The sequence below is a fragment of the Monodon monoceros genome, unplaced genomic scaffold, assembly GCF_005190385.1.
Source record: "Monodon monoceros isolate NGI ecotype Baffin Bay Population unplaced genomic scaffold, NGI_Narwhal_1 Super_Scaffold_6, whole genome shotgun sequence".
Classification (NCBI taxonomy): Eukaryota; Metazoa; Chordata; class Mammalia; order Artiodactyla; family Monodontidae; genus Monodon; species Monodon monoceros.
Genome location: NW_021703783.1, coordinates 32,762,131 through 32,784,311, shown reverse-complemented (window position 1 = coordinate 32,784,311; position 22,181 = coordinate 32,762,131). Strand labels below are relative to the sequence as shown.

The following is a 22,181-nucleotide window of genomic DNA, read 5'->3' as shown; positions in this document are numbered from 1 at the left end:
AGATATTCTTCTGTCAATTACTCTCCTGCTCCCCTACATATCTTTATTTTTAAAGTGTAATATAATTAATTTTTGGAATAAAGAATAGATTCATGTGGTATGAAATTCAGACGTTACAGAAGAGTAAGAAGCAAAAAAAGTCTCCCTGTGTCTTGTGTCTCTTATATTAGCATTCTCTTCTCTTTGGCCTTCTTTGACCACAGCTAGGTAGGTCCATCTACTCTCAACTTAATTATCTTTCATCACTGCACAATGTATTTGTAATCATATATTTATTTGTTTAGTTGTTTACTAATGGTCTACCCCATTAGACTACAAGCTCCATGAATTCAGGGTCTATGCTCATTTTATTCACTAATATGTAACTAATTACTAGCGCTTTGTAGATATTGGTGTTGTTAAGGGTTAGGAATGAATGAATTTCTTGCCCAGGACCATGCTAGGTGGTTTATATATTTCACTTAATCCTCACAGTGACTAAGGCCATTTTATCATCTCTATTTCACAAAGGTCGTAAGTGAAAGAGCTAGGTCTTGAACCATATCTGACTCCAAAATTCATGCCATATGTCCCTGTTTCTCTAACTCGATGCATTGTTCATGTCATTCTCTTTTCTAGAAAGACCAGTCCTTTCATTCATTCATAAACTCAATAAACATATATGTCAGGCTTTGTGCTAAGTGATGGGAGCTACAAAGAAGAGAAAAATCTTTGTTTTCAAGCTTCTCAGTCTAGCAGGGGGTGCAAACAATTACAATGAGAATAAATGTTACAAGAAGGGTGAGCAGAGTGTTAATGGGGTCCAGAGAAGGAGCACCAAGGGAGGCAGTCTGAAGGAGGTATGCCAAGACAGATTTGGGGGGGTGAGAGGTTGGAAGGATGAGTGAAAAGCAATGGGGATAAACCCAAAAGGAAATTCCAGGCAGGAGGAATAGCATGGGAGAGCATGGGTTAGGCTAAGGCAAGTAGTTTGTTAGGGCTGGACCACAGGACGCATGTCATTAAAAGATGAGATTGGAGAGGTAGGCAGGACCAAGTCATCATGTGCCTCATATTCTATGACAAGGGGTTTAAACTTTATACTAAAAGTTACAGGGGAGCCAATGCAGGATTTTAAGGAAAGGTGGTATGTGATCCGATGTGGTTAAGTGGATTCCTCTGGATGAAACATTAAAGGACTGTATATTAAGGCAAAGAGAACAGTTTGAAAATTTTACAATAATCTAGAAAATGGGTAATGGGGAAGAAAAAAACTCCAAAGGTTTAGGAGGCCAAATCAAAGTAATTTCAGGATATTAGAGGGAAAGGAGACTGAGGGAAACAAAGAAGCTGATTCCTGGCTTTTTCAGCTTGGGTAATTATGTAGATGATAGAGGAAATAACGTGTTCAGTCCTGGTCATGTTAAATGTGAAATATCTACCTCTGGCACCACCTAGGGGAGTTGGCACTAAGTAGCTCAATATATGGTCTGGAGCTTAGGAGACAGGTTCAGGAATACTCATATATTCATACATGAATAGTTGGTTGAAACAACAAGAAATATAAGCCTGCCTATTAGGAATATATAGAATGTGAAGGAACAAAGGAAAAAAAGAAACTTTTAAAAGTACTGATGTGTCATGGAGGTAAGTAGAGAACCAGGGCAGTAGAATACCAGAGATTTCTAGAATTAGCCATAGGTTGGTATAAAAGACCCAGAGAGGTCGAAAAAATACTGATGGGTAACCAGAAGGCCTTTGGGTGACTTAAGAACTGTTTTAGTGGAGCAATGAGTGCATGGTAGAAATGCATTTTCCAGGAAGCCTGGCTATGAAGGGAAGGAGAAAGGAAGAAAGGATGAAAGAAAGAAAAAAAAAAAGCAAAGAAAAGGAGCAGCTCTCAAACTATGTACCCTTTACACGCTTAAAAATTGCTGTGGACTCCAAAGAGCTTTAGTTTATGTTGGTTATATTGCCAATATTTACCATATTAGAAACTGACACTGAGAAATTGAAAAATTACTTATTCATTAATTCATTTTAAATAATAATAAATGTACTACATGTTAGCATACATATTTTAATAAAAACTATATTTCCCCCAAAAATATGAGTGAATTTTTTTTACAGTTTTGCAAATCTCTTTAATTTTTAGCTTAATAGAAGACAGCTGGATTCTAATATCTGCTTCTGCATTCAGTCTGCGGCAATATATCATTTGGGTTAATGTATATGAAGGAAGTCCAGGTTCACACAGACATACAGTTGGAAAGGGAGCAGTATTTTAGCAGCCATTTCACAAAGCAGTATTTTTCTTTGATGCTATACTAAAACTTGATAAGTGACAATTTCCTGAAAGTTAGCTGCCGTGTGGAATCTGAAACCATATCAATGAACTTTGTCACATTAAAATCCATTGCACTCTGAATGAATCTTTTACCCATACATGATTTCGACCTTACGAACCTCTTGAAAGAGACTCAGAGACCCCAACCACCCTCTGGGAACTGCTGGTTTAAGGTTTAAGACAAAACTTGGTTGAAGATATGAAATGGATAGTAAACAGAGATGAAGGGGTCAACCCTGAATAGAAGAAAACCTCTTCCGAATCTAACAGGAGGGAAGCAGAGGTTTGGATACAGATATATTTGAAGCAAGAGGGAGAATTCCTATACAATGTTATTTTCTCTGTGAAGCAGGAGGTGAGGTCATCCAGGGCTAGGTTAAGAATCGCTCAAGCACCTTGAGGACCACCTGGTAAATGCCTACTATTCCTTCGAGCTCAACACAAAAGGCACTATTGGCTTTTCCTGACAGTCATCTCTTTTGCTCCAAACTGTCACCTGGTTATTCTTCTAGTATAACAATTATCATATTTTATTATTTATTGGTCTGCCTTCTCTCCTGGATGGTGTGCTCTCCTGGGCAGGGACCCAACCAAATTCAGCTTTAGCAGCTACTCAGAATATTTGTGCTGAATGCCAGAAGGCTGATTTTTTAAATTAAGAAATCACATCTGCCTATAGATTTTACAGTTGCTACATTCACACTACTTTTTCCTATTTACTTATATTTCTCTCCATTGTTAAGAAGTACAAAGTGATTGACAAAGCTAGTAAAGGTAGAACTGCTTAGTAATCCTAAAAGCTAGAGCTAAAATACAAAGAATTGAGAATAAAAGCAGTCTATCTGAAGACCAGGGATAAATTCTGTAACTCTCCTGCATCCAGATTTCTAACAAAGGTGATAGCGTAGGGATGCCAGAAAAGGAAGGCCTTCTAACAACTCCTCCTTATATTTAAGTCTGGAAGTTCTAAACTTCAGAATTTAAAATGTTACTTAAAACATACATCCATCTATCACCACCAACACGTTTGGAAGAACATACACCAAAATATTAACCGTGGTTAACTCTTGATGGTGATTTATATGGTGGTTTTGTTTTCATTTACTTTCTGCATTTTCTATAATGAAAATAAATGATATGGGCAGAAAAAATTAAAAAGTGTCACCTCTTTCAAAGTATTCAAGATTTTACTGTAGTACATTTAGGATTAATAGAAGTGGAACAGGATATACTGCTTACAAATAAATAAATATATTCATGATTATTTTCTCATACCATTAATCCTCATGGTAAAGAAAAACCACTCATATCTTCACACTAGACAACTCAGCCAAGAATACGAGGTAAGGTGATCATTGAGAAATGATACTAAAACGAGTATCTGCTTGTGGAACCCAGTGCCTTCCCACCTGCATGCACATTCTCTAACAAAGTACAGTTCAAAATAGAAATTCAAAATATTCATATGAAATGCATTAATAAAGTTTTAAGGTTGTGCTTCACTAACAGTCTGATCAGAGGAAGAGAGTGTAGAGGGGTGGATGGAAGATGGACTTTGAGGTTGCCTGGGCCTGGGTTCTAATGTAGCTCTTCCACAAGCCAACTGTGACCAGGGTCAGTAACTCAGTTTCTCTGGACTTTGGTTTCTTCATCTGAAAAACAGAGATGGTCTTACCTAAGAGTTGCTGTATAGATTTTAAATTAACAAATGCCTAATCCTATCAATAATAAGTGATCAAAGAAAATGTAGCAATGACTATTGTATGGCAGAAGTTATTCTTATGTCACATTTAAAAAAAAAAGAAATGTGCAGAATTGTATTTAAGCTCAATTTTCAGAATAGCAGTGAAGGACAACTGAAAGAATGGAACTAATAGGTCTGAGAACATAGCTAAGCTTTTCATGGTGAGTGTTATTTTATCAAGCATAGTATCTTTAAAATGCTTATAACCTTCCTAAAATACATCATCTACGCATGCTTTCTTAAGCAAAATATTCTAGATATTTTTGGACAACTCAATATCATCATTAAGAACAAAAGCTCATGATACCTTCTAGACCTAATAAATTATATAGGGCTGCCCTTCTTAAATAGGATATGTGCTGGTATTCCATAAATTAAACATCACATACCATTCTCAAACATTGATTTATCTCAATAGTAAGTATTTAAACATTTTGGATATATTTTTTAAAAGCCAAAATATTATACATTCATCAAATATTTACTGAGTCTCTATTTTGTGCTGGATATTGATCCAGGTCCCTGGAGATAAAGCATAAGTTAAGTAAGAAAAAAAAAAAACTGAATTCATGGAGCTTATATTCTAATAGAGAAAGACAGGTAATAAGCATTTGCTTTACAGTGCATTAGATGGTGCCAAGTGGAATGGAAATAAATAAACTGAGAAAGGGTTTTAATTTTAAATAGGGTAGTCAAAGTAGCCCTCAATAAGAAGGTGCCGTTTGATTAAAGGTTTGAAGGAATGAGAAAGCTAGCCACTGGGATATCTGTGGGAAAGGTTTCTGGGCAAAAGAAATCGTAAATGCAAGGGTCTGGAGTGGGTCCACTGAAAAACAGCAAGGAGACAGTAAGACTGGAGAAGAGGGGGCAGGAAAGTAGAATAGATGAGAGAGGTAATGGGGCCAGGTCTCCTCGGGCCCTCATAGCCTTTGGATTGACTTTATCTTCTGAGGGAGATGAAAAGACAGTGGAGGTTTTGAGAAGTGGAGAGACACACTCTCTACTCATGTCTTAAAAGGACACCGGGGACTGCTGCTGAGAATAAAGGATATTAAAGTAAGGGCAGAGAAGCAGGAAGAGACCAATTAGTTCAGTACATCAATAATCCAGATGGAGGTGCTGGAGGCTTGGATCGGAGAGGTAGCAAAGAAGGTAGAAGTCCTAGGATGATGGATATTTTCTGAGGTAAAGCACACAGGATCCTGTGTGCTGATGTGAAGGGTGAGAAGATGGCACCTTTACTGAGATGGAGAAGCCTGTGGCAGGAGCGAGTTTAGCCTGGAAGCTCAGGAGCTCTGTTTGGACAGGTCGGAAGCAAACTTCAAATGAATGTTTAGTGTGCAAACAGAATTAAGGAAATCTGAACTTTCTGACATATCTCTTCAAGGATTACCCCCAGAAAGGGAAAGGGCAATTCTTAATATTCTCCGCTTAGGGCTCCTTGGGCAGACACGTTTTTGAGGCACTAAGAGAGCCATTTGTTCCCATTCTAAATGGCTAAAATGCTTTCTGAGGTCTGCTTTTCATCCCTTCGTTCCCTCTCTTGTTTCCAGGCTGTCTGTACACTTTTCCTATCTGATAAGATACTGACAACCCCGCTCCACTTTCCAAGTTCCTGGAAGCCTGACGGAGAATCTTGGGGGGGCTTCGTAATGCTTTCCACGCGGCGAGCATCTCCGCCGGGTGCTGGTCTTACTTCCTGGTTCTCAGGAAAAGATATTTCATTTCGTAAACGGGTTCTCGGAACACACCGCCCGGGAGTTGAGAAATTCCAGGCGCGGTCTGACCGAGCCACCAGGTGACGTCTCTTCTTGCCCCACGGTCCTCCACAGGTACAACTAACTTTCTGATCCCCAGGGACCCACCCACGTCTTCATCCTGGAGCAACTGCTGCCCACGCAACCTACTTCCTCTCTACCTTTTCTCACTTGGGCTGAAGATAGGCGATTTTCCTTCCGAACCGTCCCTCCACAACCCTGGGGCAGAGGGGCCGAGGCCGGGACGCGGACCTCGGACACTTCGCGGAGAAGGTGGCGCGCACGGCCGGAATCCCTTACCTGCCCAGACGCGGGGAGCGGGGGGCGGGCGGGGCGCCGCGGGGCTGAGCCAGCGGTCGAGGAACCCGGGCCCTAGGGACGGCTGGGGCAGGCTCAACCCGTCAGGCCCCGCCCAGGCCCGCCCCGTCCCCATCCCCGTCCCGCCCTCTTCCTCTTTGTGCCTCTAGGCGGCTCCACAGCGTGAGAAATTCCGGGCCTCTTTTAAGGCTCTTCTTTAAGTGGGAGCCTGGCCCTTTAAATAGTCCGTGTCGGAGGCTATTTTAAGGCTTCCGGTCATGCGCACAGCGTAGTGCAGAGGAATGCCTTCACCTGGACATGAGGTAGGCCGGGTTGAGTTTCTTGCGCCAAGTGGGGCTTGTGTATGGGTCAATGACAAGATAGGCATTGGGACCCTGCCCCTTTGTCCCCAACAGGAGGGCGACCTGAGCTAGTATCGCGTCTTGGGGTAGGCGGGGCTGGGGGAGGAGAAGAAGCCGGTGGAGCTGCTGGCTGTGTCCGGGGTACTTTTCAATGCGCCTGAAGGCTACGCAGCAGGGGACGTTAGTGCTGCTGGTTGGTGGCAGAAGTAGGAAGTAGGAGTGAGTTAGGCGGAGCAACGGCAGTGGAAGGAACTGGAGGCGCTACTGGCCTTTTTTTAAACACCCTCCCAGACTCTGCCCTTAGCCAGCACTTCCCCAGCTTCAGGTCAGCCAGGCTACTCCCTTTCTGCCCCGCAAGCTCTTCAACGTCTCTGTTGCCTGGGAACACTGCACGTGTGTGCTTAACTCCACGTGGGTTCCTTGGCGGCCTTTCAGCACGGTTCCACTCTTACTGAGATGCTTGGTTGTAATAATTCCCTCATCATTGTATTCTCCTCAGGTTGTTCTACCTATGCCACTAGCTTAGAATGTCTTCATATCTTCTTCCTTTTACTGGGTAAAGAGTAGGTCATTTTTCTTTCCAAGACCAATCCAGCAGCTGAGCTTTTGATCACGTCTCATTGCTTTCCAACTCTTCAAACTCTTCATCAGATTCATCCTGTGCAGTGCTATCAGTCATCTTACTAAAACATCTTTTTGGATTGTGTCATTTTCCTATTCAAACACCTCCAGTGGCCATCCATTGACCACTCAGTGGATTCTAAGTCCCTGACAAGGTGTTCAGTATCTTACCTTGTTCGGCACTAATCCAGCTGTATTTTCCAGAACTGTACTAGAAAACACTTTCTCCTACTGCTCTGTATCTGGGCTCTTCAGTTTTCTCTAACACATTGCATATGTTGTTTGTGCATCACTTATGATAGGTCTTTGACTCATTTCTGCCTCCTGAACTGTTTTGAAGACTTGGCCACTTCTTGCGTATGCCTTTACTGATTATTCTAGACAAAAGTGATTTTTTCTTTCTTCCTTTTCACTCTTACAGCTCTTTATTTGTACTAGCTGTTTCGTTTATTCAACAGTCAGTATTGATTATGTGCCTACTATGTGCTTGACACTGTTCTAATTGTGAGATAATCAGTGAATAAGGCTGACAGGGTTCTTGTTCTCATGGAGCAAACATTCTAGTTGGGGGAGGTATACAATAAATAGTGAAGAAAATTATTAGACAGAAATGCTATGCAGAAAATTAAATAGGATTTTGTGAAAAATAGTGGCTTGCTGGTTCCTCTGGATTACTGGTCAAGGAAGACCTCTTTGAGGATGTTATTGAGGAAGTACTGATTTAATCAACAGGAACAGTTGGCAGAAAGGAACTGAAGAAGGCCAGTGAAGCTGGAGTATAGTGGATAATGGGAAAAAGGTACAAGATAAATTTGGAGAATAGACAGAGTACAGGATCTTAGAAGTCTTCGGAAGCCAGGGTAAGTAATTTGGATTTTATTATAAATGTGATTAGAGGGTTTAAAAAGGGGTTGTGATATGATTTAATTTACCTTTTAAATCATCATTCTGGCTACTCTGTGGAGAGCAGACTATAGTGGACTAGTAATAGAAGCAGAGATTAGAGACCTTCACAGTGTATAAGAATTTCTGGAATGGAAGTCCTAAAGTAGAGGTGACAAAAGGACAGCAGGAATAATCAGAGAGCCGGATGCTTAAAGGTGATGCAACTTTTGGTGATGAGAAAGTCAAAGCTATGACCGAGATGAAGTGGAAGTGGTGTGAGGTTGAGATTGAGGAACTGAGGGACTGTGATGTTAAATGGATGATCCATATGGATGGTCATGGAGGTCATGCTGGATAGTAGATTTTAAGCCTGGTATTAAAGTCATCAGTGAATGAAGAAGAATTGTGCTGGGACCAGAGAGAGTATGGCAGCAAATAGTAGAGCCTGATGGCATGAACTTCAAAGGAAATGGGATTTGGGGAGGTAGAGGAGGAAGAAATGGTTTGGAAGTAGCAGTGGCAAACATAGAAAATATTTACAACCTCCAGATCCCAAGGTGGGTATGAAAGGAAAAATAGCCTTCACATGAGAGGGCTACAGAAGAAGCAGCTTGGGGAAAATAGCCAGGTTTCATTAGGGCAAGAAACTGGGGAGACTGTGCAGGAAATAAAGGAATGAGGGAAAATAAATATATCCTATATATTCCCTAGGAATTTAGGATATAGAGAATTTGCTGTGATTTCTACATGACATATTAGAAAGGATGGTGTGGAGGTGGTTTTCTAAATTGGTTCAGATTAGTAGAATACACTGTAGAAATGGGGTGAAGGTCCAGATGATGAATTTCCTGGAGAGTGTGGTTAACACAAAGAACGGAGTAGTACTGGTCCCCTGAGCATTTTATTTTTCCTGAATCTCCATCTGGTAGCCATGGGTTGTGTGAAGAATGAGTGAAGTTGGCTTCAAGAAGGTTTGTAAAGGTTTTTTTCTCTCTAATGCCAGAGAGAGATGGTTGGAATTTTTCTTTGGGTTAGCCGCAAAAGTTTGTATCTGTAAAAGTTTGTATCTGGCTTTCAAGAAGGTTTAAGGTCCAGGGTTAATTTAAGCCTACCTAGAAACCTAATCACATTGCAAGTTGGTTTTAGAACTTCATTTATCTATCAATTTGGACTATTTCTTCCTGTCTTCTCCTCATCCCTTCTTCCACCCCTATCTCTTCATATATAAATATCTAGCTACAGATTCTCTGGAATTAGCTGGAAATTTTAGTTTTCAGGGATGGAGTTCAGACAAATCATTGTAAACAGGTGTATGTTCTAGTCTCTTCTTTGTAAGCCTACAGATGGTATTTTAAAAGTGAACTTGAAACTTAACCCATTTTAATCCTGGAATTTTAATAGATGGAAGCCTGGAGTAGGTGAAGAGTCAAGGTGCAAATCACCAGATATCTCGGTATAAGACAGTCAAAATACACATGATATATAGAAATAAATTAGATTAGTAATGTCTTTTAAGGGGACTCCGGATTGGAAGGGAGAGGGAGAAGGAGAATTAAATAAATCTTTCAAACCTATTTCTTTTTTTGTTATCCAGAATTTTTCTTTCTGGTAATTGACCACCTCTTTGTTTCTTTTATAGGCATTGTTATTTGAGAATGGAAGAGGATACAGATTTTAGAATCAGGTTTAGTTCTCTGTGTTTCATTACAGATCACGTTGGATTTCATGGCACCATAAAAAGCTCACCAAGTGACTTTGTTGTTATTGAGATTGATGAACAGGGACAGTTAGTTAATAAAGCCAGTGATGAACCTATTTACAAGGTTAATAAAATACTACCTGGGCCAAATAATTTGGCTAAAAAAACAAACCTAGATCCTCAAAATTTATCCTTTGAAGAGAGAAGCAATCAAGAAGTCAATACTTTGGCTGGGTGCTCTGGTGATGACCAAAATTATGAGCCTGGTTCAGAAAAGGAAGATACTATCGAAGATGGAACTTCCAAAAGTGAAGAAGAAAACATTGATGTATTAGGATCCTTGTTAGATGAAAAAACTAATGAATTACTGAATCAGTTTGCCTGTGATGTAAAAGAGAAGTGGAATTCTAAAACTGAACTAATTGGACCATCTTCTGAATTCTCATTAGGCAGAATCCTTGACAAAAACCAGAGGGCTATTTTGCATAGTGCTATTAGGCAGAAATTTCCTTTTTTAATAACTGTAGGAAAAAACAGTGAAATTGTTGTAAAACCAAATCTTGAGTATAAAGAACTCTGTCACTTGGTATCTGAAGAAGAAGCATTTGACTTTTTTAAATATTTGGATGCAAAGAAAGAAAATTCCAAATTTACCTTTAAACCTAATATAAACAAAGATCACCGAAAGGCTGTCCACCATTTTATCAACAAAAAGTTTGGAAATCTTGTGGAAACCAAATCTTTTCCTGAACCGAATTATAGTGCTGATAATCCAAAGGTAGTGATAACAGTAAGATTTCGGGAAAAGGCACACAAGCACAGGAAAAGATCTCTTCATGAATGCCAGGAAAGAAAAGTTATATACACAGGTAATTTAATACATCATTATTATTTTCTTAGATAAATTAGTTAAAGTTGCGTGAAAGCTGAATAATTTCAAATGAATTAAATAGCCTTGTCCAGAGAGATATTGGAAACAATATATGGGTCCTGTTTTTTAATGGAAGGGAAAGTCTTTCAAAATACACTGGTTGTAAAAATTAACCTTATTGGGGCTTCCCTGGTGGCCCAGTGGTTGAGAGTCAGCCTGCCGACGCAGGGGACACGGGTTCATGCCCCGGTCTGGGAAGATCCCACATGCCGTGGAGCGGCTAGGCCCGTGAGCCATGGCCGCTGAGCCTGCGCATCCGGAGCCTGTGCTCCGCGACAGGAGAGGCCACAACAGTGAGAGGCCCGTGTACCGCAAAAAAAAAAACAAACTAACCTTATTGATGAAAGTGTCGTTAACACAGATACTTATAGTTAACGTAGTCACAAATGTATAAAGTTGAAGCAGTTACTTTGCATTGAAGTAAGTGTTGTGGGGATGAATCTTGATTTCATATTTTGAGAGTTATCTTAATTAAAATTAAGTATTTGGAGAGAAGTAGAATATGTTTGCTGTGCTTGGGGAAGTGAAGAGAATACCTTGTAATCTAAAACAGCTGGACTTAACTGCCCAAGGTAGGGAACCTGCAAACTTACTTCCTTTGGCTGTCAGTCATTTAGAGAAGAGATTCTCAGATTTTAGCATGCATTATAATCACCAAAAGGGCTTGTTGAGAGAGATCTCTGAGCCCTTTTCTCAGATTTTCTGATTTAGAATGTTTGGGGTAGGTCTTTCACAAATTCCTAGGTGATCCTTTTTCTGCTGGTCTGGGGACCACATTTTGAGAATCACTGTCTTAGGGAATATATTCACTTTCTAGGATGGAGTGGAACTGATGAAATCTCACTCTGCAAGTTTGGCTGATCAGGTTTAATTGGCCTGTATCCTACGTGAAGGATGGCAAGTGTTTCAGATGGTCCTGTTTTATAAGTAAACAGCACAGCATTTAAAATATAAACAGCAACTCAGATTTGCACAGATGTGTGTATCTGGCACAGAAACAAGGTTGTACTATGTAGGGAACTCTGTGATGTAAGTGAAAAGAGTTTGGACCTTGGAGCTATGTGGGTTTTATTTTACGTTATGACTTTAGTTCATAAAAAGATCTATGAACTTTTTAATATCTTTAGGACTTAGTTTCCATAAATGTAAAACTGGAAAGAATAATACCATGGGCAAGTTACTTAACAATTCATAACTTTTGGTTGTACTTTAAAAATGGGGTAGTAGTAAAGCCTAATTCACAATGATACTCTAAGGATTAGATGAAATAATGAATGCAAATGTTTAGTATGTAATCGTTTTTCAAATGTTGGTGTCTTCTGTCTTGGAAATTTGTCCAGTTGTATGACTTACCTTTTCATGAAAAAGCTGCTAGTATAGGAGTTGACACGTGAGGCATGCAATAAATGTTAACAGATAAATCTGCTTTGAAGGAAAAACAAAACTAGTTTTACACGTGGGGAGAGAATTGCTGATCAGTGTTTTAAGCAGGTGTAGATTTTGTACGACTTGAAATTCTAACAGTATTTGAATTAATGAGCCAAAAAATTGTGGAAACTTTTATATATTAGTTTAAATTAGTTTTACCAAAACTATGAATAATTGGAGAGACATGTTCAAGAGAGGAATTGATGGTTCACCAGAAGATAGTATGAAGATACTGGGATACCTATAAGTACAAGAACAAAGAAAAAGACAAAGATAAACTTTGCTTATCCCAGATTTTGCTTAGGCCAGCCTTTTGTAAGAACAAAAATAGTTCATATAAAAAAATTCCTTAATAAGTAGACCTACCTAAAAAATAGAACACTTAAAAAAACCTTTTATTTTTAATTGTTATAAAATATACATAACATAAACTTTACCATTTTAACCATGTTTAATGGCATTAAGTACATTCATGTTGTTGTACAACTATCACTGCCATCCATCTCCAGACTCTTTTCATCTCCTCAGACTGAAACTCTATGTCTGTTAGACAATAACTCTGTATTCCCTTCTCCCCTAGCCTCTCCTCTAGGTATCTCATATAAGTGGAATCATACAACTTTTGTCCTTTTGTGATTGGCTTATTTCACTTAGCTTATGGTTTTTTAAGGTTTACTTGTGTGTGTGTGTTAGAATTTCTTTACTGTGTTAGAATTTCTTTACTTTTTAAGGCTGAATAATATTCTGTTGTATGTATACATACATCTTGTTATTTTGTTTATCCATTCATCTGCCAGTGGACACAGTTGCTTCCATCTTCTGGCTATCGTGAATAATGCGGCTATGAACATGGCTATATTGGTTTAAGTTCCTGTTTTCAGTTCTTTTGGGTATATACCCAAAAATGGAATTGCTGGATAATAAGGTAATTCTATGTTTAATTTTTTGAGGTAGTGGTATACTGTTTTCTTAGACACTTTTTTGAAGAAGGAATTGTATGAAATATTTAAGCGTCCAATGACATTTTCATTTTAGGTATTGCATTTATCAGCTCTAGAAGTTTTATTTGGTTCTTTCTTAGGTCCTCAATTTCCTGTTACGTTCATGTTTTCCTATAATCTTTGAGCCTTTTTATTTTTTTAAGTTTTTAAATTTATTTTTGTCTGCGTTGAGTCTTTGTCGCTGTGCACGAGCTTTCTCTAGTTGCTGCGAGCGGGGGCTACTCTTCCTTGCAGTGGGTGGGCTTCTTATTGTGGTGGCTTCTCTTGTTGTGGAGCATGGGCTCTAGGCACATGGGCTTCAGTAGTTGTGGCACGTGGGCTCAGTAGTTGTGGCTCACGGGCTCTAGAGCGCAGTTTGAGCCTATTTTTAATGGGTCTTTAAAAATATTTGTCTGCTAATTTCATCTCTGTTGTTTCTGGGTCTGTTTCTATTGACTGACTTTTATTTGGTTCATGGGTCATATTTTCCTGCTTCTTTGCATGTCCAGTACTATTTTTTGGAGGTCAGACATCGTGAGTGTTATCTTGTTGAGTGTCTGGATTTTGTTGTCTTGTTTTAGAGAGTGTTGAACATGCTCTAGCAGGTAGGAAGTAGTTTGCAGATCCATCTGAGATTTCATCTTGAATTTTATTAACGGAGGTCCAGAGTAGGGTTTACGCTAGTCCTGTCATATAGCTCTACTATGTATTTAAGGAGCCTATCCACACTGGACCTGATAGAGATGAAAACTACTAGAATTTGAGCTGATGTTTTAATGGGATGAGTCTTTGGGGCATTGGGAAAGAACGAGTATATTTTGAATGGGGGTGGGACATAAAGTATTAGAGCCAGAAGGTAGATTCTCAGTATCTGAGAAGACTCTCAGTGGCTGGTGTGACGAATGGAACATGACAGAAGTGACGGTGTGTAATGTCTAAGGCTAGGTCATAAAAGGTATTGCACTTTTTGCGCACAGTTCTTGGATGGCTCACTTTGGGGTAAGCTAGCTACCAGACTTTAGGGCTATTAAAGCAGCTCTTTGGAGAGGAACTGAGGCCTTCCGCCAATAGCCAGTACCAACTTGCCAGCCATGTGAGTGAGTGATCCCCTTGGAAATGGATCCTCCAACTCCTGTCAGGAGTTTTGAGTAACTGCAGCCCTAGCCACATTGTGCTGCAACCTCCTGAGAGAGCCTGAGCTAGAACCCACCAAACCACGGTGCTCTTGAATTCCTGCTCCAGAGAAGTTCTGAGAGATAAGTGAACATTGTAAGCCAGTAGGGTTTGGGGCAACTTGTTACACAACACTAGATAAATGATATGTAACATTTAATTCTAGGCATGCAGATTACTACTCAGCAAGGAACTCGAGGGGTCACCTATGCAGATTTCTGGAACACGTTCTCTTACTCTGCACTATGAATTCCAGCCCACTGGGCCTTCTTGAACTCCAGCCTCAGCAAGACCACTGTGCTCTACTTGGATTCCTCCTCCCTGGCCCAGAAAGTACCCCTAGTTAGAAAACCATGTGTTTTTTTTTTTCTTTTTGCGGTACGCGGCCTCTCACTGTTGTGGCCTCTCCCGTTGCGGAGCACAGGCTCCGGACGCGCAGACTCAGCAGCCATGGCTCACGGGCCCAGCCGCTCCGCGGCATGTGGGATCCTCCCGGACCAGGGAACGAGCCCGTGTCGGCAGGCGGACTCTCAACCACTGCGCCACCAGGGAAGCCCAAAACCATGGTATTTTAAGACTCACCTCGTTTGTTTTGCGTTTCCTTTTGGATCACAGTTCTGTGATGCTTTTAGTCCGGGGTCCAAAGACAGGTGTTTCATATGTTTTGTCTAGTTTTCTGTTTGTTTACAGTGGGAGTTCAAGGTTGGTACCAATTATTCCAACATGGTGCTAGAAGTGGAAGTCTCTAAAATTGAATTTTAAAATTTAGCATAGTTGATTTTCTTTTCCAATACTTCATTTATTCCAAGTAATTAAGAAAATGTTATAAATCTTATAAATTCAACATAAATTTGGTGATGTTTACATTTTCTTATATGCGCCAATATTATTTACTAACTTAATGAGATTTCAGTGTAAGAAAGACAAGTTTAAATCAATTAGACATTTTTAATTGGAATTACTTGAGTTTCATTACCTTAAGCATTCCAAGTGCATAAGACATTCATTAACACAAATACTAAAAACCGTGAATTTGATCGTCTTAAATATTTCTATTCTAAATTCTGTATCTTCATGGATAAAATATACCTATGCACTAAGGCTAATCAGCAGCAAACTGATACAATCTCAAACAATTTGGAGGCTCCTTAGATGGCTGAGCTTGCCTAATGACCTGTGAGTGACCTGCCTAGATTGTCAGGGACAGATCTGACACATTGAACTCTCGTTATCAAACACATGTACTTTAAAACTTTAAGTGTTGCTCTCCTAGCCTTCTTACTTTATATAATACACTTTCTTGGTCTGTTTTTCACAGTTTGTACCTCCTAGCCAGGCTGCCGCAACACTTTTAAGATATTTTAGTGGTGTCTAATTCCGTTGATTTGGTATATTTGAAAGACTACTATATTTTTTCACATTATTACTAATTGATTCTCAAATGTTTGGTTCCAGGACTAGTATAGCTCTTATAAATTACTGTGAACCCCAAACCGCTTTTGTTTATGTGTTAATTGTATTTAACCTATTAGCAATTTAAAATGAATTTTAAAAGATATGAATTTATTTAAAATAATCTATTTTATTCATCGATGAAGGTGGTCAAAAGGTACAAACTCCCAGTGATAAAATAAATAAGTCCTGGGATATAATGTACAGCATGGTGACTACGGTTAATAATACTGTGTTGTATATTTGAAAGTTGCTAAAGGAGTAGATCTTAACAGTTCTCATCACAAGGAAAAAAATTTTGTAGTGATCATTTCACAATATGTACAAATATTGAAGCATTATTGCTGATTTTAAAAACTTTTTCATAAATGCATGTTTTTCTTCATATTTTTGGGACTTGCTATTTTCATGTTTTTTGAGGTTATTTATATAGAGATCTAAAGAACATACAGATCTTTCCCTTTCTTTTAAACAGCATGATTTCTAAAGTGTAGATATTACAAGCTTTTGTTTAGCTATTTCATATGTTCAGAGGTAGATAGATAGGTAAATTTCACATCCTTCTACTTCCTGAGTCACATGTACGTTCAACGTTCATTTTTCTTAGCGCTCTCCTCAGAGACCCATGTAGCTGCTGCTGACACTTACAAGAGGTGCACAAAATAGAAATTATTCTGCAGAAAACTTTGAATTTCCTTTTCATGATTTGAGGGAAAAGGGCAGTACTTTGAAGCATCTTATATGTATATGGTGAACTGAGGATTGAGGTATTTTGTTACTGTCAATGTTGGCAGGTTATATAGGCCAACAAGTTGGGGGGCTGTTTTGGTGGCCGTTACTGTGCTTGTTCCTCCTTCCTCTTCTGCAGCCTCACTCCTGCTCTCTCATCTAGTAGACATTTGAAGCAGCTAGCACGAAGCAAGTATGGTTTTATTTCCTGGTTTGCTGGCCTGGAACTCCCAGTCCGTGGGGTGCACAACTTCAAGAGATAAATTATAACATGGTGTTCAGTGTCACAATATAGATAATGACAGCTAGTGGAGACATGCAGATTTAAGTAATTAACTTCCTGTAAAGTTCATTTATTCATTCATTCAATAAATACTTGAATACTTACTATGTGTTAGGCTGAAGATATAATGGTCAATAAGATAGGGCTTCCCTGGTGGCGCAGTGGTTGAGAGTTCGCCTGCCGATGCAGGGGACACGGGTTTGTGCCTCGGTCCGGGAGGATCCCACATGCCACAGAGCGGCTGGGCCCGTGAGCCATGGCCGCTGAACCTGCGTGTCCGGAGCCTGTGCTCCGCAACGGGAGAGGCCAAGGCAGTGAGAGGCCCGCGTACCGCAAAAACAAAAACAAAAACAAGACAAACGTGATTGCTGCTGTGGCCATTGGGTCTTGAAGCATGAATAGAAGTATGGCAAATAGTAAATGGAGGGAGCACATGAAGTCTCTAGTCCATCCAAGGATTGTGAGGAGTTCTCTGTGTTAGGATTATAGGTTATATGAATGGGAGTGGCACATGCGGAGACTGGAAGGGTAGATTAGGGCTAATGTGACTGGGGCCAGTATGAACGTCAGATCAGGGAATTTGGATTTTTGTTTTTCTGTAAGCCTTTAATGAGCCCACTGGCATTTTAAAAATGAGCGCTGAAATCCATGAGGTTTTGTATTTTACTGGTTGTATTTTGATTTAAAAGTACTCATTATTTAAATTAGTGATTTGATTCATTATAATGATCTGTCAATCTGCTAAGAATGTAATTGATGTATGTTAGCTGTTTTTTTTGTAATCGGGGATTGTTTTTGTTTCAGCCTTTACCCTACGAAAAGAAAATCTGGAAATGTTTGAAGCAGTTGGTTTTTTAGCTATCAAACTTGGAGTGATTCCTTCGGATTTTAGTTATGCAGGACTTAAAGACAAGAAAGCCATCACTTATCAAGCAATGGTTGTTAGAAAAGTGACACCAGAGAGGTAATAAGATGTTACTTTAAAGGACAGACTTTATTTTCTTATTGCATCAAAAACTCAGAATTACAGGGAGCATATTAATCTCACTATCAATAGTAATTGATTACAGGCTTACTCAGCACATATTCTGCGTTAATAGTATAATTATCTTCTAAATAGAGTTTTGTTGTTGAACAAAACAAAAGTCTATTTAGAACTCTAAACTCTATTTAGAAACAAAACTCTATTGAACAACAAAACAAAACTCTATTTAGAAGATAATACATGTTTATTTAGAAGATAGTACATGTATTATTTAGAAGATAATACGTGTATTTAGAAGAAATACATGTTTATTATAGAAGATTTAGAAACTAAAATAAAAAAGAAATTAAATGTCACAAAAAGTTATCTTACTCAGAAATAACCACAATAACATTTTGATCCATTTCCTTCCAGTCTTTTTTCAAATACTGTGCTACATACAGATGCTACAAAGCCATTTTTTACATATGTGAAAATCGCCCTGTGTGTGTAATTTATATTTTACTTATAAAAATAATTAGTATTCTTAATGAAAATTTATGTCATGAAATATTTCAGAGTCATGTTCATTATACAGACTAATTTATTTAACATTCCTCTGTTTTAGGACATAGAAATTTGTTCCAGTTTTTCACTGTAAATACTACTGTGATTAATACGATTGTACTTAAATCTGTGCCTTGTGGATACTTTCCTCAAGATAAAGTTCAGAAAGTTGAATCATTGAACCAGAATTCTGCCTAACTTGATATAATATTGATATATTAATCTTTAGTCATCAGATGTTTAAGTATTCACTACTTGCAGGTAGATGTTTCTAAGTTCTTATATGTGGGACAAAAAAAATTGTTTATGATTTTGTCTTTGTGGTCAAGAAGTGCAGTATAGTAAGAGAGAATGACTTTAGATGTTAAAAGGTATTTAGATGTTAAAAATTAGTTTTTAACCATCAAAGACAAAACAAGTTATTAGTTTCTAGGAGGAGCAGGTACTTTGATTTGGCTTATGGGTAGGGGATTTTAATTATCCATCAACTAACAGTAAGATTTTAGCAGATGCAGAAAATCTGAAGATAGTTTAGAGGGGCAGTAAGCTAAAAAGTCTGCCTAATAAAGCAGAGAGTTCCTGTAAGGACTACAGAAAATAAGATGTAAAGAAGAATTTGCATCAGTTCTTACAGGATCTTAAAAGTTAGGCTAAGACAATTGGAATCTATTATTTAGATGTTGGTGAAAAATTGAAAATTTGAATAAGGAAGTGTTCAGAGCAGAATTTTAGGAAAATCCTCTGGCACTAGTGGTTTTTTGGTAACATTGGAGAAAGAGAGACTGAGGAGGAAAGGAGCAAAGTCTAAGGACAGGAAGAGCAGAGAACAGTTAAGAGGTTCTATCCCTTGAACTAAGAAGTCAGAAGGCTACATAGATAGAGTAGTAGCATTAGGTATATGTGTTCCAGTTCTTAAAATAACTCTTAATATGTTCCTATGATAAAGGGTTTTTAGTGTACATTTGTTGAAATAAATGAAAGATGTGTTTTTGAAATAGTTCCCCCAATTTTTGTTTTAGTATTCTGATACAAGTGGTTGTCTGCCAACTGTCATTTAAACTAATTTTTTGACATTTTTAACATAATTTTTTAATGTTTAAGCATTTAAACTAATTTTTTAAATGTAAGATTTAACTGAGTCTATATGATTTATCATTTATAGGTTGAAAAATATTGAAAAAGAAATTGAAAAGAAAAGAATGAATGTGTTTAATATTCGGTCTGTAGATGATTCCCTTAGACTTGGTCAGCTCAAAGGAAATCACTTTGATATTGTCATCAGAAATTTAAAAAATCAAATAAATGATTCTGCAAACCTGAGAGAGAGAATTTTGGAGGCAGTAGAAAATGTTAAGGTAAGAAAACTGCACTTTTTAAAAAAATTTATTTTTGGCTTAGTTGGGTCTTAGTTGCTGTACGCGGGATCTTTCATTGCGGCATGTGGGCTTCTCTCTAGTTGTGGCGCGTGAGCTCTAGAGTGCACGGGCTCTCTAGTTGTGGTGAGCGGGCTTAGTTGCCCCACAGCAGGTGGGACCTTAGTTCCCCAACCAGGGATCAGACCCGTGTCCCGTGCATTGGAAGGCGGATTCTTAACCACTGGACTACCAAGGATGTCCCCAAACTGCACTTTAAAATAGAGTACTATAGGAAAATCCTTATAGTCCCTTCCTTTACATTGAGATAAGAAGGGAAATTTTTCTTTTTCTTTTGTACCTTTTTATTGCATGTATAATTATTTTTTAAAATGATAATTAGGGCCATTTGACTTATTTTTTTATTTTTCTTCTTAGTACACATTTTTGTATTGAAAAACACAACTTTAGTGTAATAAAAAAAAATTGTATAGTGTTCCTCAGTGTGGGGGTAAAAACTATCTGTATAAAAAGACAGATTTTTTTTTTTTTTAGTATCTGTCATATAGAGTAGTATTTCAGGCAAAGAGATTAATTTTGGGGGAAACTTTGTCTAGTAATTCTTTTCAGAAATCTTTGGCAAATAGTTTTTATATTACTTTTCAGAATCTTTTTTCTCTTCAGTCTAATTTTGAATTTTGTTTCAGTGTATACAAATGATAAATCATATACATATTGTCTTACAGTAAAAAAATTACTTACCATAAGTTTTTAAATGACATTTGCCAGGCATCTAAATATGCACATACAACCATAGCCTTCATTCTGATCATGTAGACTATGGGTTCAGCAAACTTTTTTCTGTAAAGGGCCAGATAATAAATATTTGTGGTTTTGTAAGCATATGGTCTCTGTTGCAGGTACTCTACTGCTGTTGTGTGGAAGCATCCATGGACAATATGTAAATGAATGAGCATGGCCATGTTCTAATAAAAACCTTGTTTACAAAAACAGGTGTTGGGCCAGATTTGACTTGTGGGCCAGTTAATAGCTTGCTAACTCCTGATCTAGACCCATAATGCTCAACCTGGGGTGCTTTTAAAACATTTCAGCAGTCTGTCTCTTCTCCCAAACCAATTAAATAAGAACATTTGGGGGCTTCCCTGATGGCGCAGTGGTTGAGAGTCCGCCTTCCGATGCAGGGGACACGGGTTCGTGCCCCGGTCTGGGAAGATCCCACATGCCGCGGAGCAGCTGGGCCCGTGAGCCATGGCCACTGAGCCTGCGCGTCCGGAGCCTGTGCTCTGCAACGGGAGAGGCCACAACTGTGAGAGGCCCACGTACTGCAAAAAAAAAAAAAAAAATACATTTGAGGATGCAGCTTAGGCATTAGCATTTAAAAAAAAACTCCATAAGTGATTCTTCTCTACAGCTAACACTGAGAAACACAGATCTAAGTTTCTGACCACAAAGACCTTTTTACACAATTTTATGCCTCTCCAGCAGGAAAACAAACAAACAGAAATCAGGTTTTAATCAATGTCATGCCTAACAGGAAAATATCTTCCAACTAAAGATTTTTAAAATCTTTAAAATATACAGGCATTCCCTGATTATATACTTTTTATATGGTTGTTTTTTCCTTTTCTTCTAGACCTACCTAAGATTCTTTTTTTTTTTTTTTTCCCCTGATAAACTATTAAAAAGATATCCCTTAGAAAAGGGAGTGGGGTTTTCCGAACTCTGATAGCATTTATTGCCAGACTTTCATTTGGTATTTATGCATATACATTTTAAAATCCCCACTAGGAATAATCTTAGATTTAGCCAACTTTCCTTTAGCTCTCATGATGAGGGGAAGGAGGTTGAGAAGTCCTGAAAATAAGAAGTTTTTGGAGTTTTGTTTTAAAGGGTTATAAACCTTTTGTTATGTAACCAACCCTAAGTAATTTGGAGGGGTACTTAAAACTCTTCTGGTGTTTGGAGGATATTGTGTAATGTTATTTTTCCAAATTTGAAATAATTAGAAGTATTTAACTGTGAGATTTAATACAGGGAGTACTTATTCTATCTGCAGTTGATCTTTGTGGCATGAGGTCAGGACGCAGTTCCTTGTGCACCATGCTGATTACAAATTATCTTAGCATCTTTTATTGAACAGTCCTGGAGTTGATGCTTGATAATCATTGTTGAATGAATATATATTCCCCCATAAAGTGAGTGTAGAGAACTCTTTTGTCTTTCAAGAAACCATCTGGGCCTGGGGTTTGCTTTGTGAGAACATGTTTAACCACTGACCAATGTCTTTAATGGTTGCAGTGGTAAATTACAATTTTCTATTCCTGCTGAAGTGACTCCATGCCATTGCCTTGGCGCAGGCTTTCAGAAACTGAGATAATCGAAAAACGAACCATTATATATAAAGAAGCCAAGACTTGCTGGGTTTGAAAAGAAATCTGCTTTGTATTTCAAGCATCTCCAGACAGCAGAAGTCTCAAAATCAGAGCTTGAGGGCAAAGTGCAGATCCAGTACTAGGTAACCAGTACATCCCAGTTTTCCCAGAACTTTCATGAGTTTAGCACCAAGAGTCCCACATTCCAGAAAACTCCTCAGTAATGTGAATGAAAAGC

The 22,181-nt window shown here is 38.5% G+C and overlaps 2 protein-coding genes across 8 annotated transcripts in view; one reads left to right on the top strand and one right to left on the bottom strand.

Moving 5' to 3' along the window:
* IRAK4 (interleukin 1 receptor associated kinase 4) overlaps positions 1-6,199 on the bottom strand; it is a 29,913-nt gene extending 23,714 nt beyond the window's left edge. For 2 of the 4 annotated variants that reach the window (XM_029205312.1, XM_029205314.1), the window contains exon 1: positions 6,128-6,199. The gene's annotated coding sequence lies outside the window, so the exon portion shown is untranslated. Of the gene's footprint in view, positions 1-5,988 lie in introns of all 4 variants that reach the window. The other 2 variants (XM_029205315.1, XM_029205313.1) reach the window with 2 other exon arrangements.
* PUS7L (pseudouridine synthase 7 like) overlaps positions 5,844-22,181 on the top strand; it is a 29,828-nt gene continuing 13,490 nt past the window's right edge. The window contains exons 1-5 of one of the 4 annotated variants that reach the window (XM_029205309.1): positions 5,844-5,902; positions 7,840-7,967; positions 9,632-10,560; positions 17,472-17,631; positions 19,361-19,553. In XM_029205309.1, coding sequence (XP_029061142.1) covers positions 9,648-10,560; positions 17,472-17,631; positions 19,361-19,553 — 1,266 coding nt within the window. In that variant the 5' untranslated portion in view covers positions 5,844-5,902; positions 7,840-7,967; positions 9,632-9,647. Of the gene's footprint in view, positions 5,903-6,393; positions 6,448-7,839; positions 7,968-9,631; positions 10,561-12,847; positions 12,976-17,471; positions 17,632-19,360; positions 19,554-22,181 lie in introns of those variants that run through there. The other 3 variants (XM_029205308.1, XM_029205307.1, XM_029205310.1) reach the window with 3 other exon arrangements.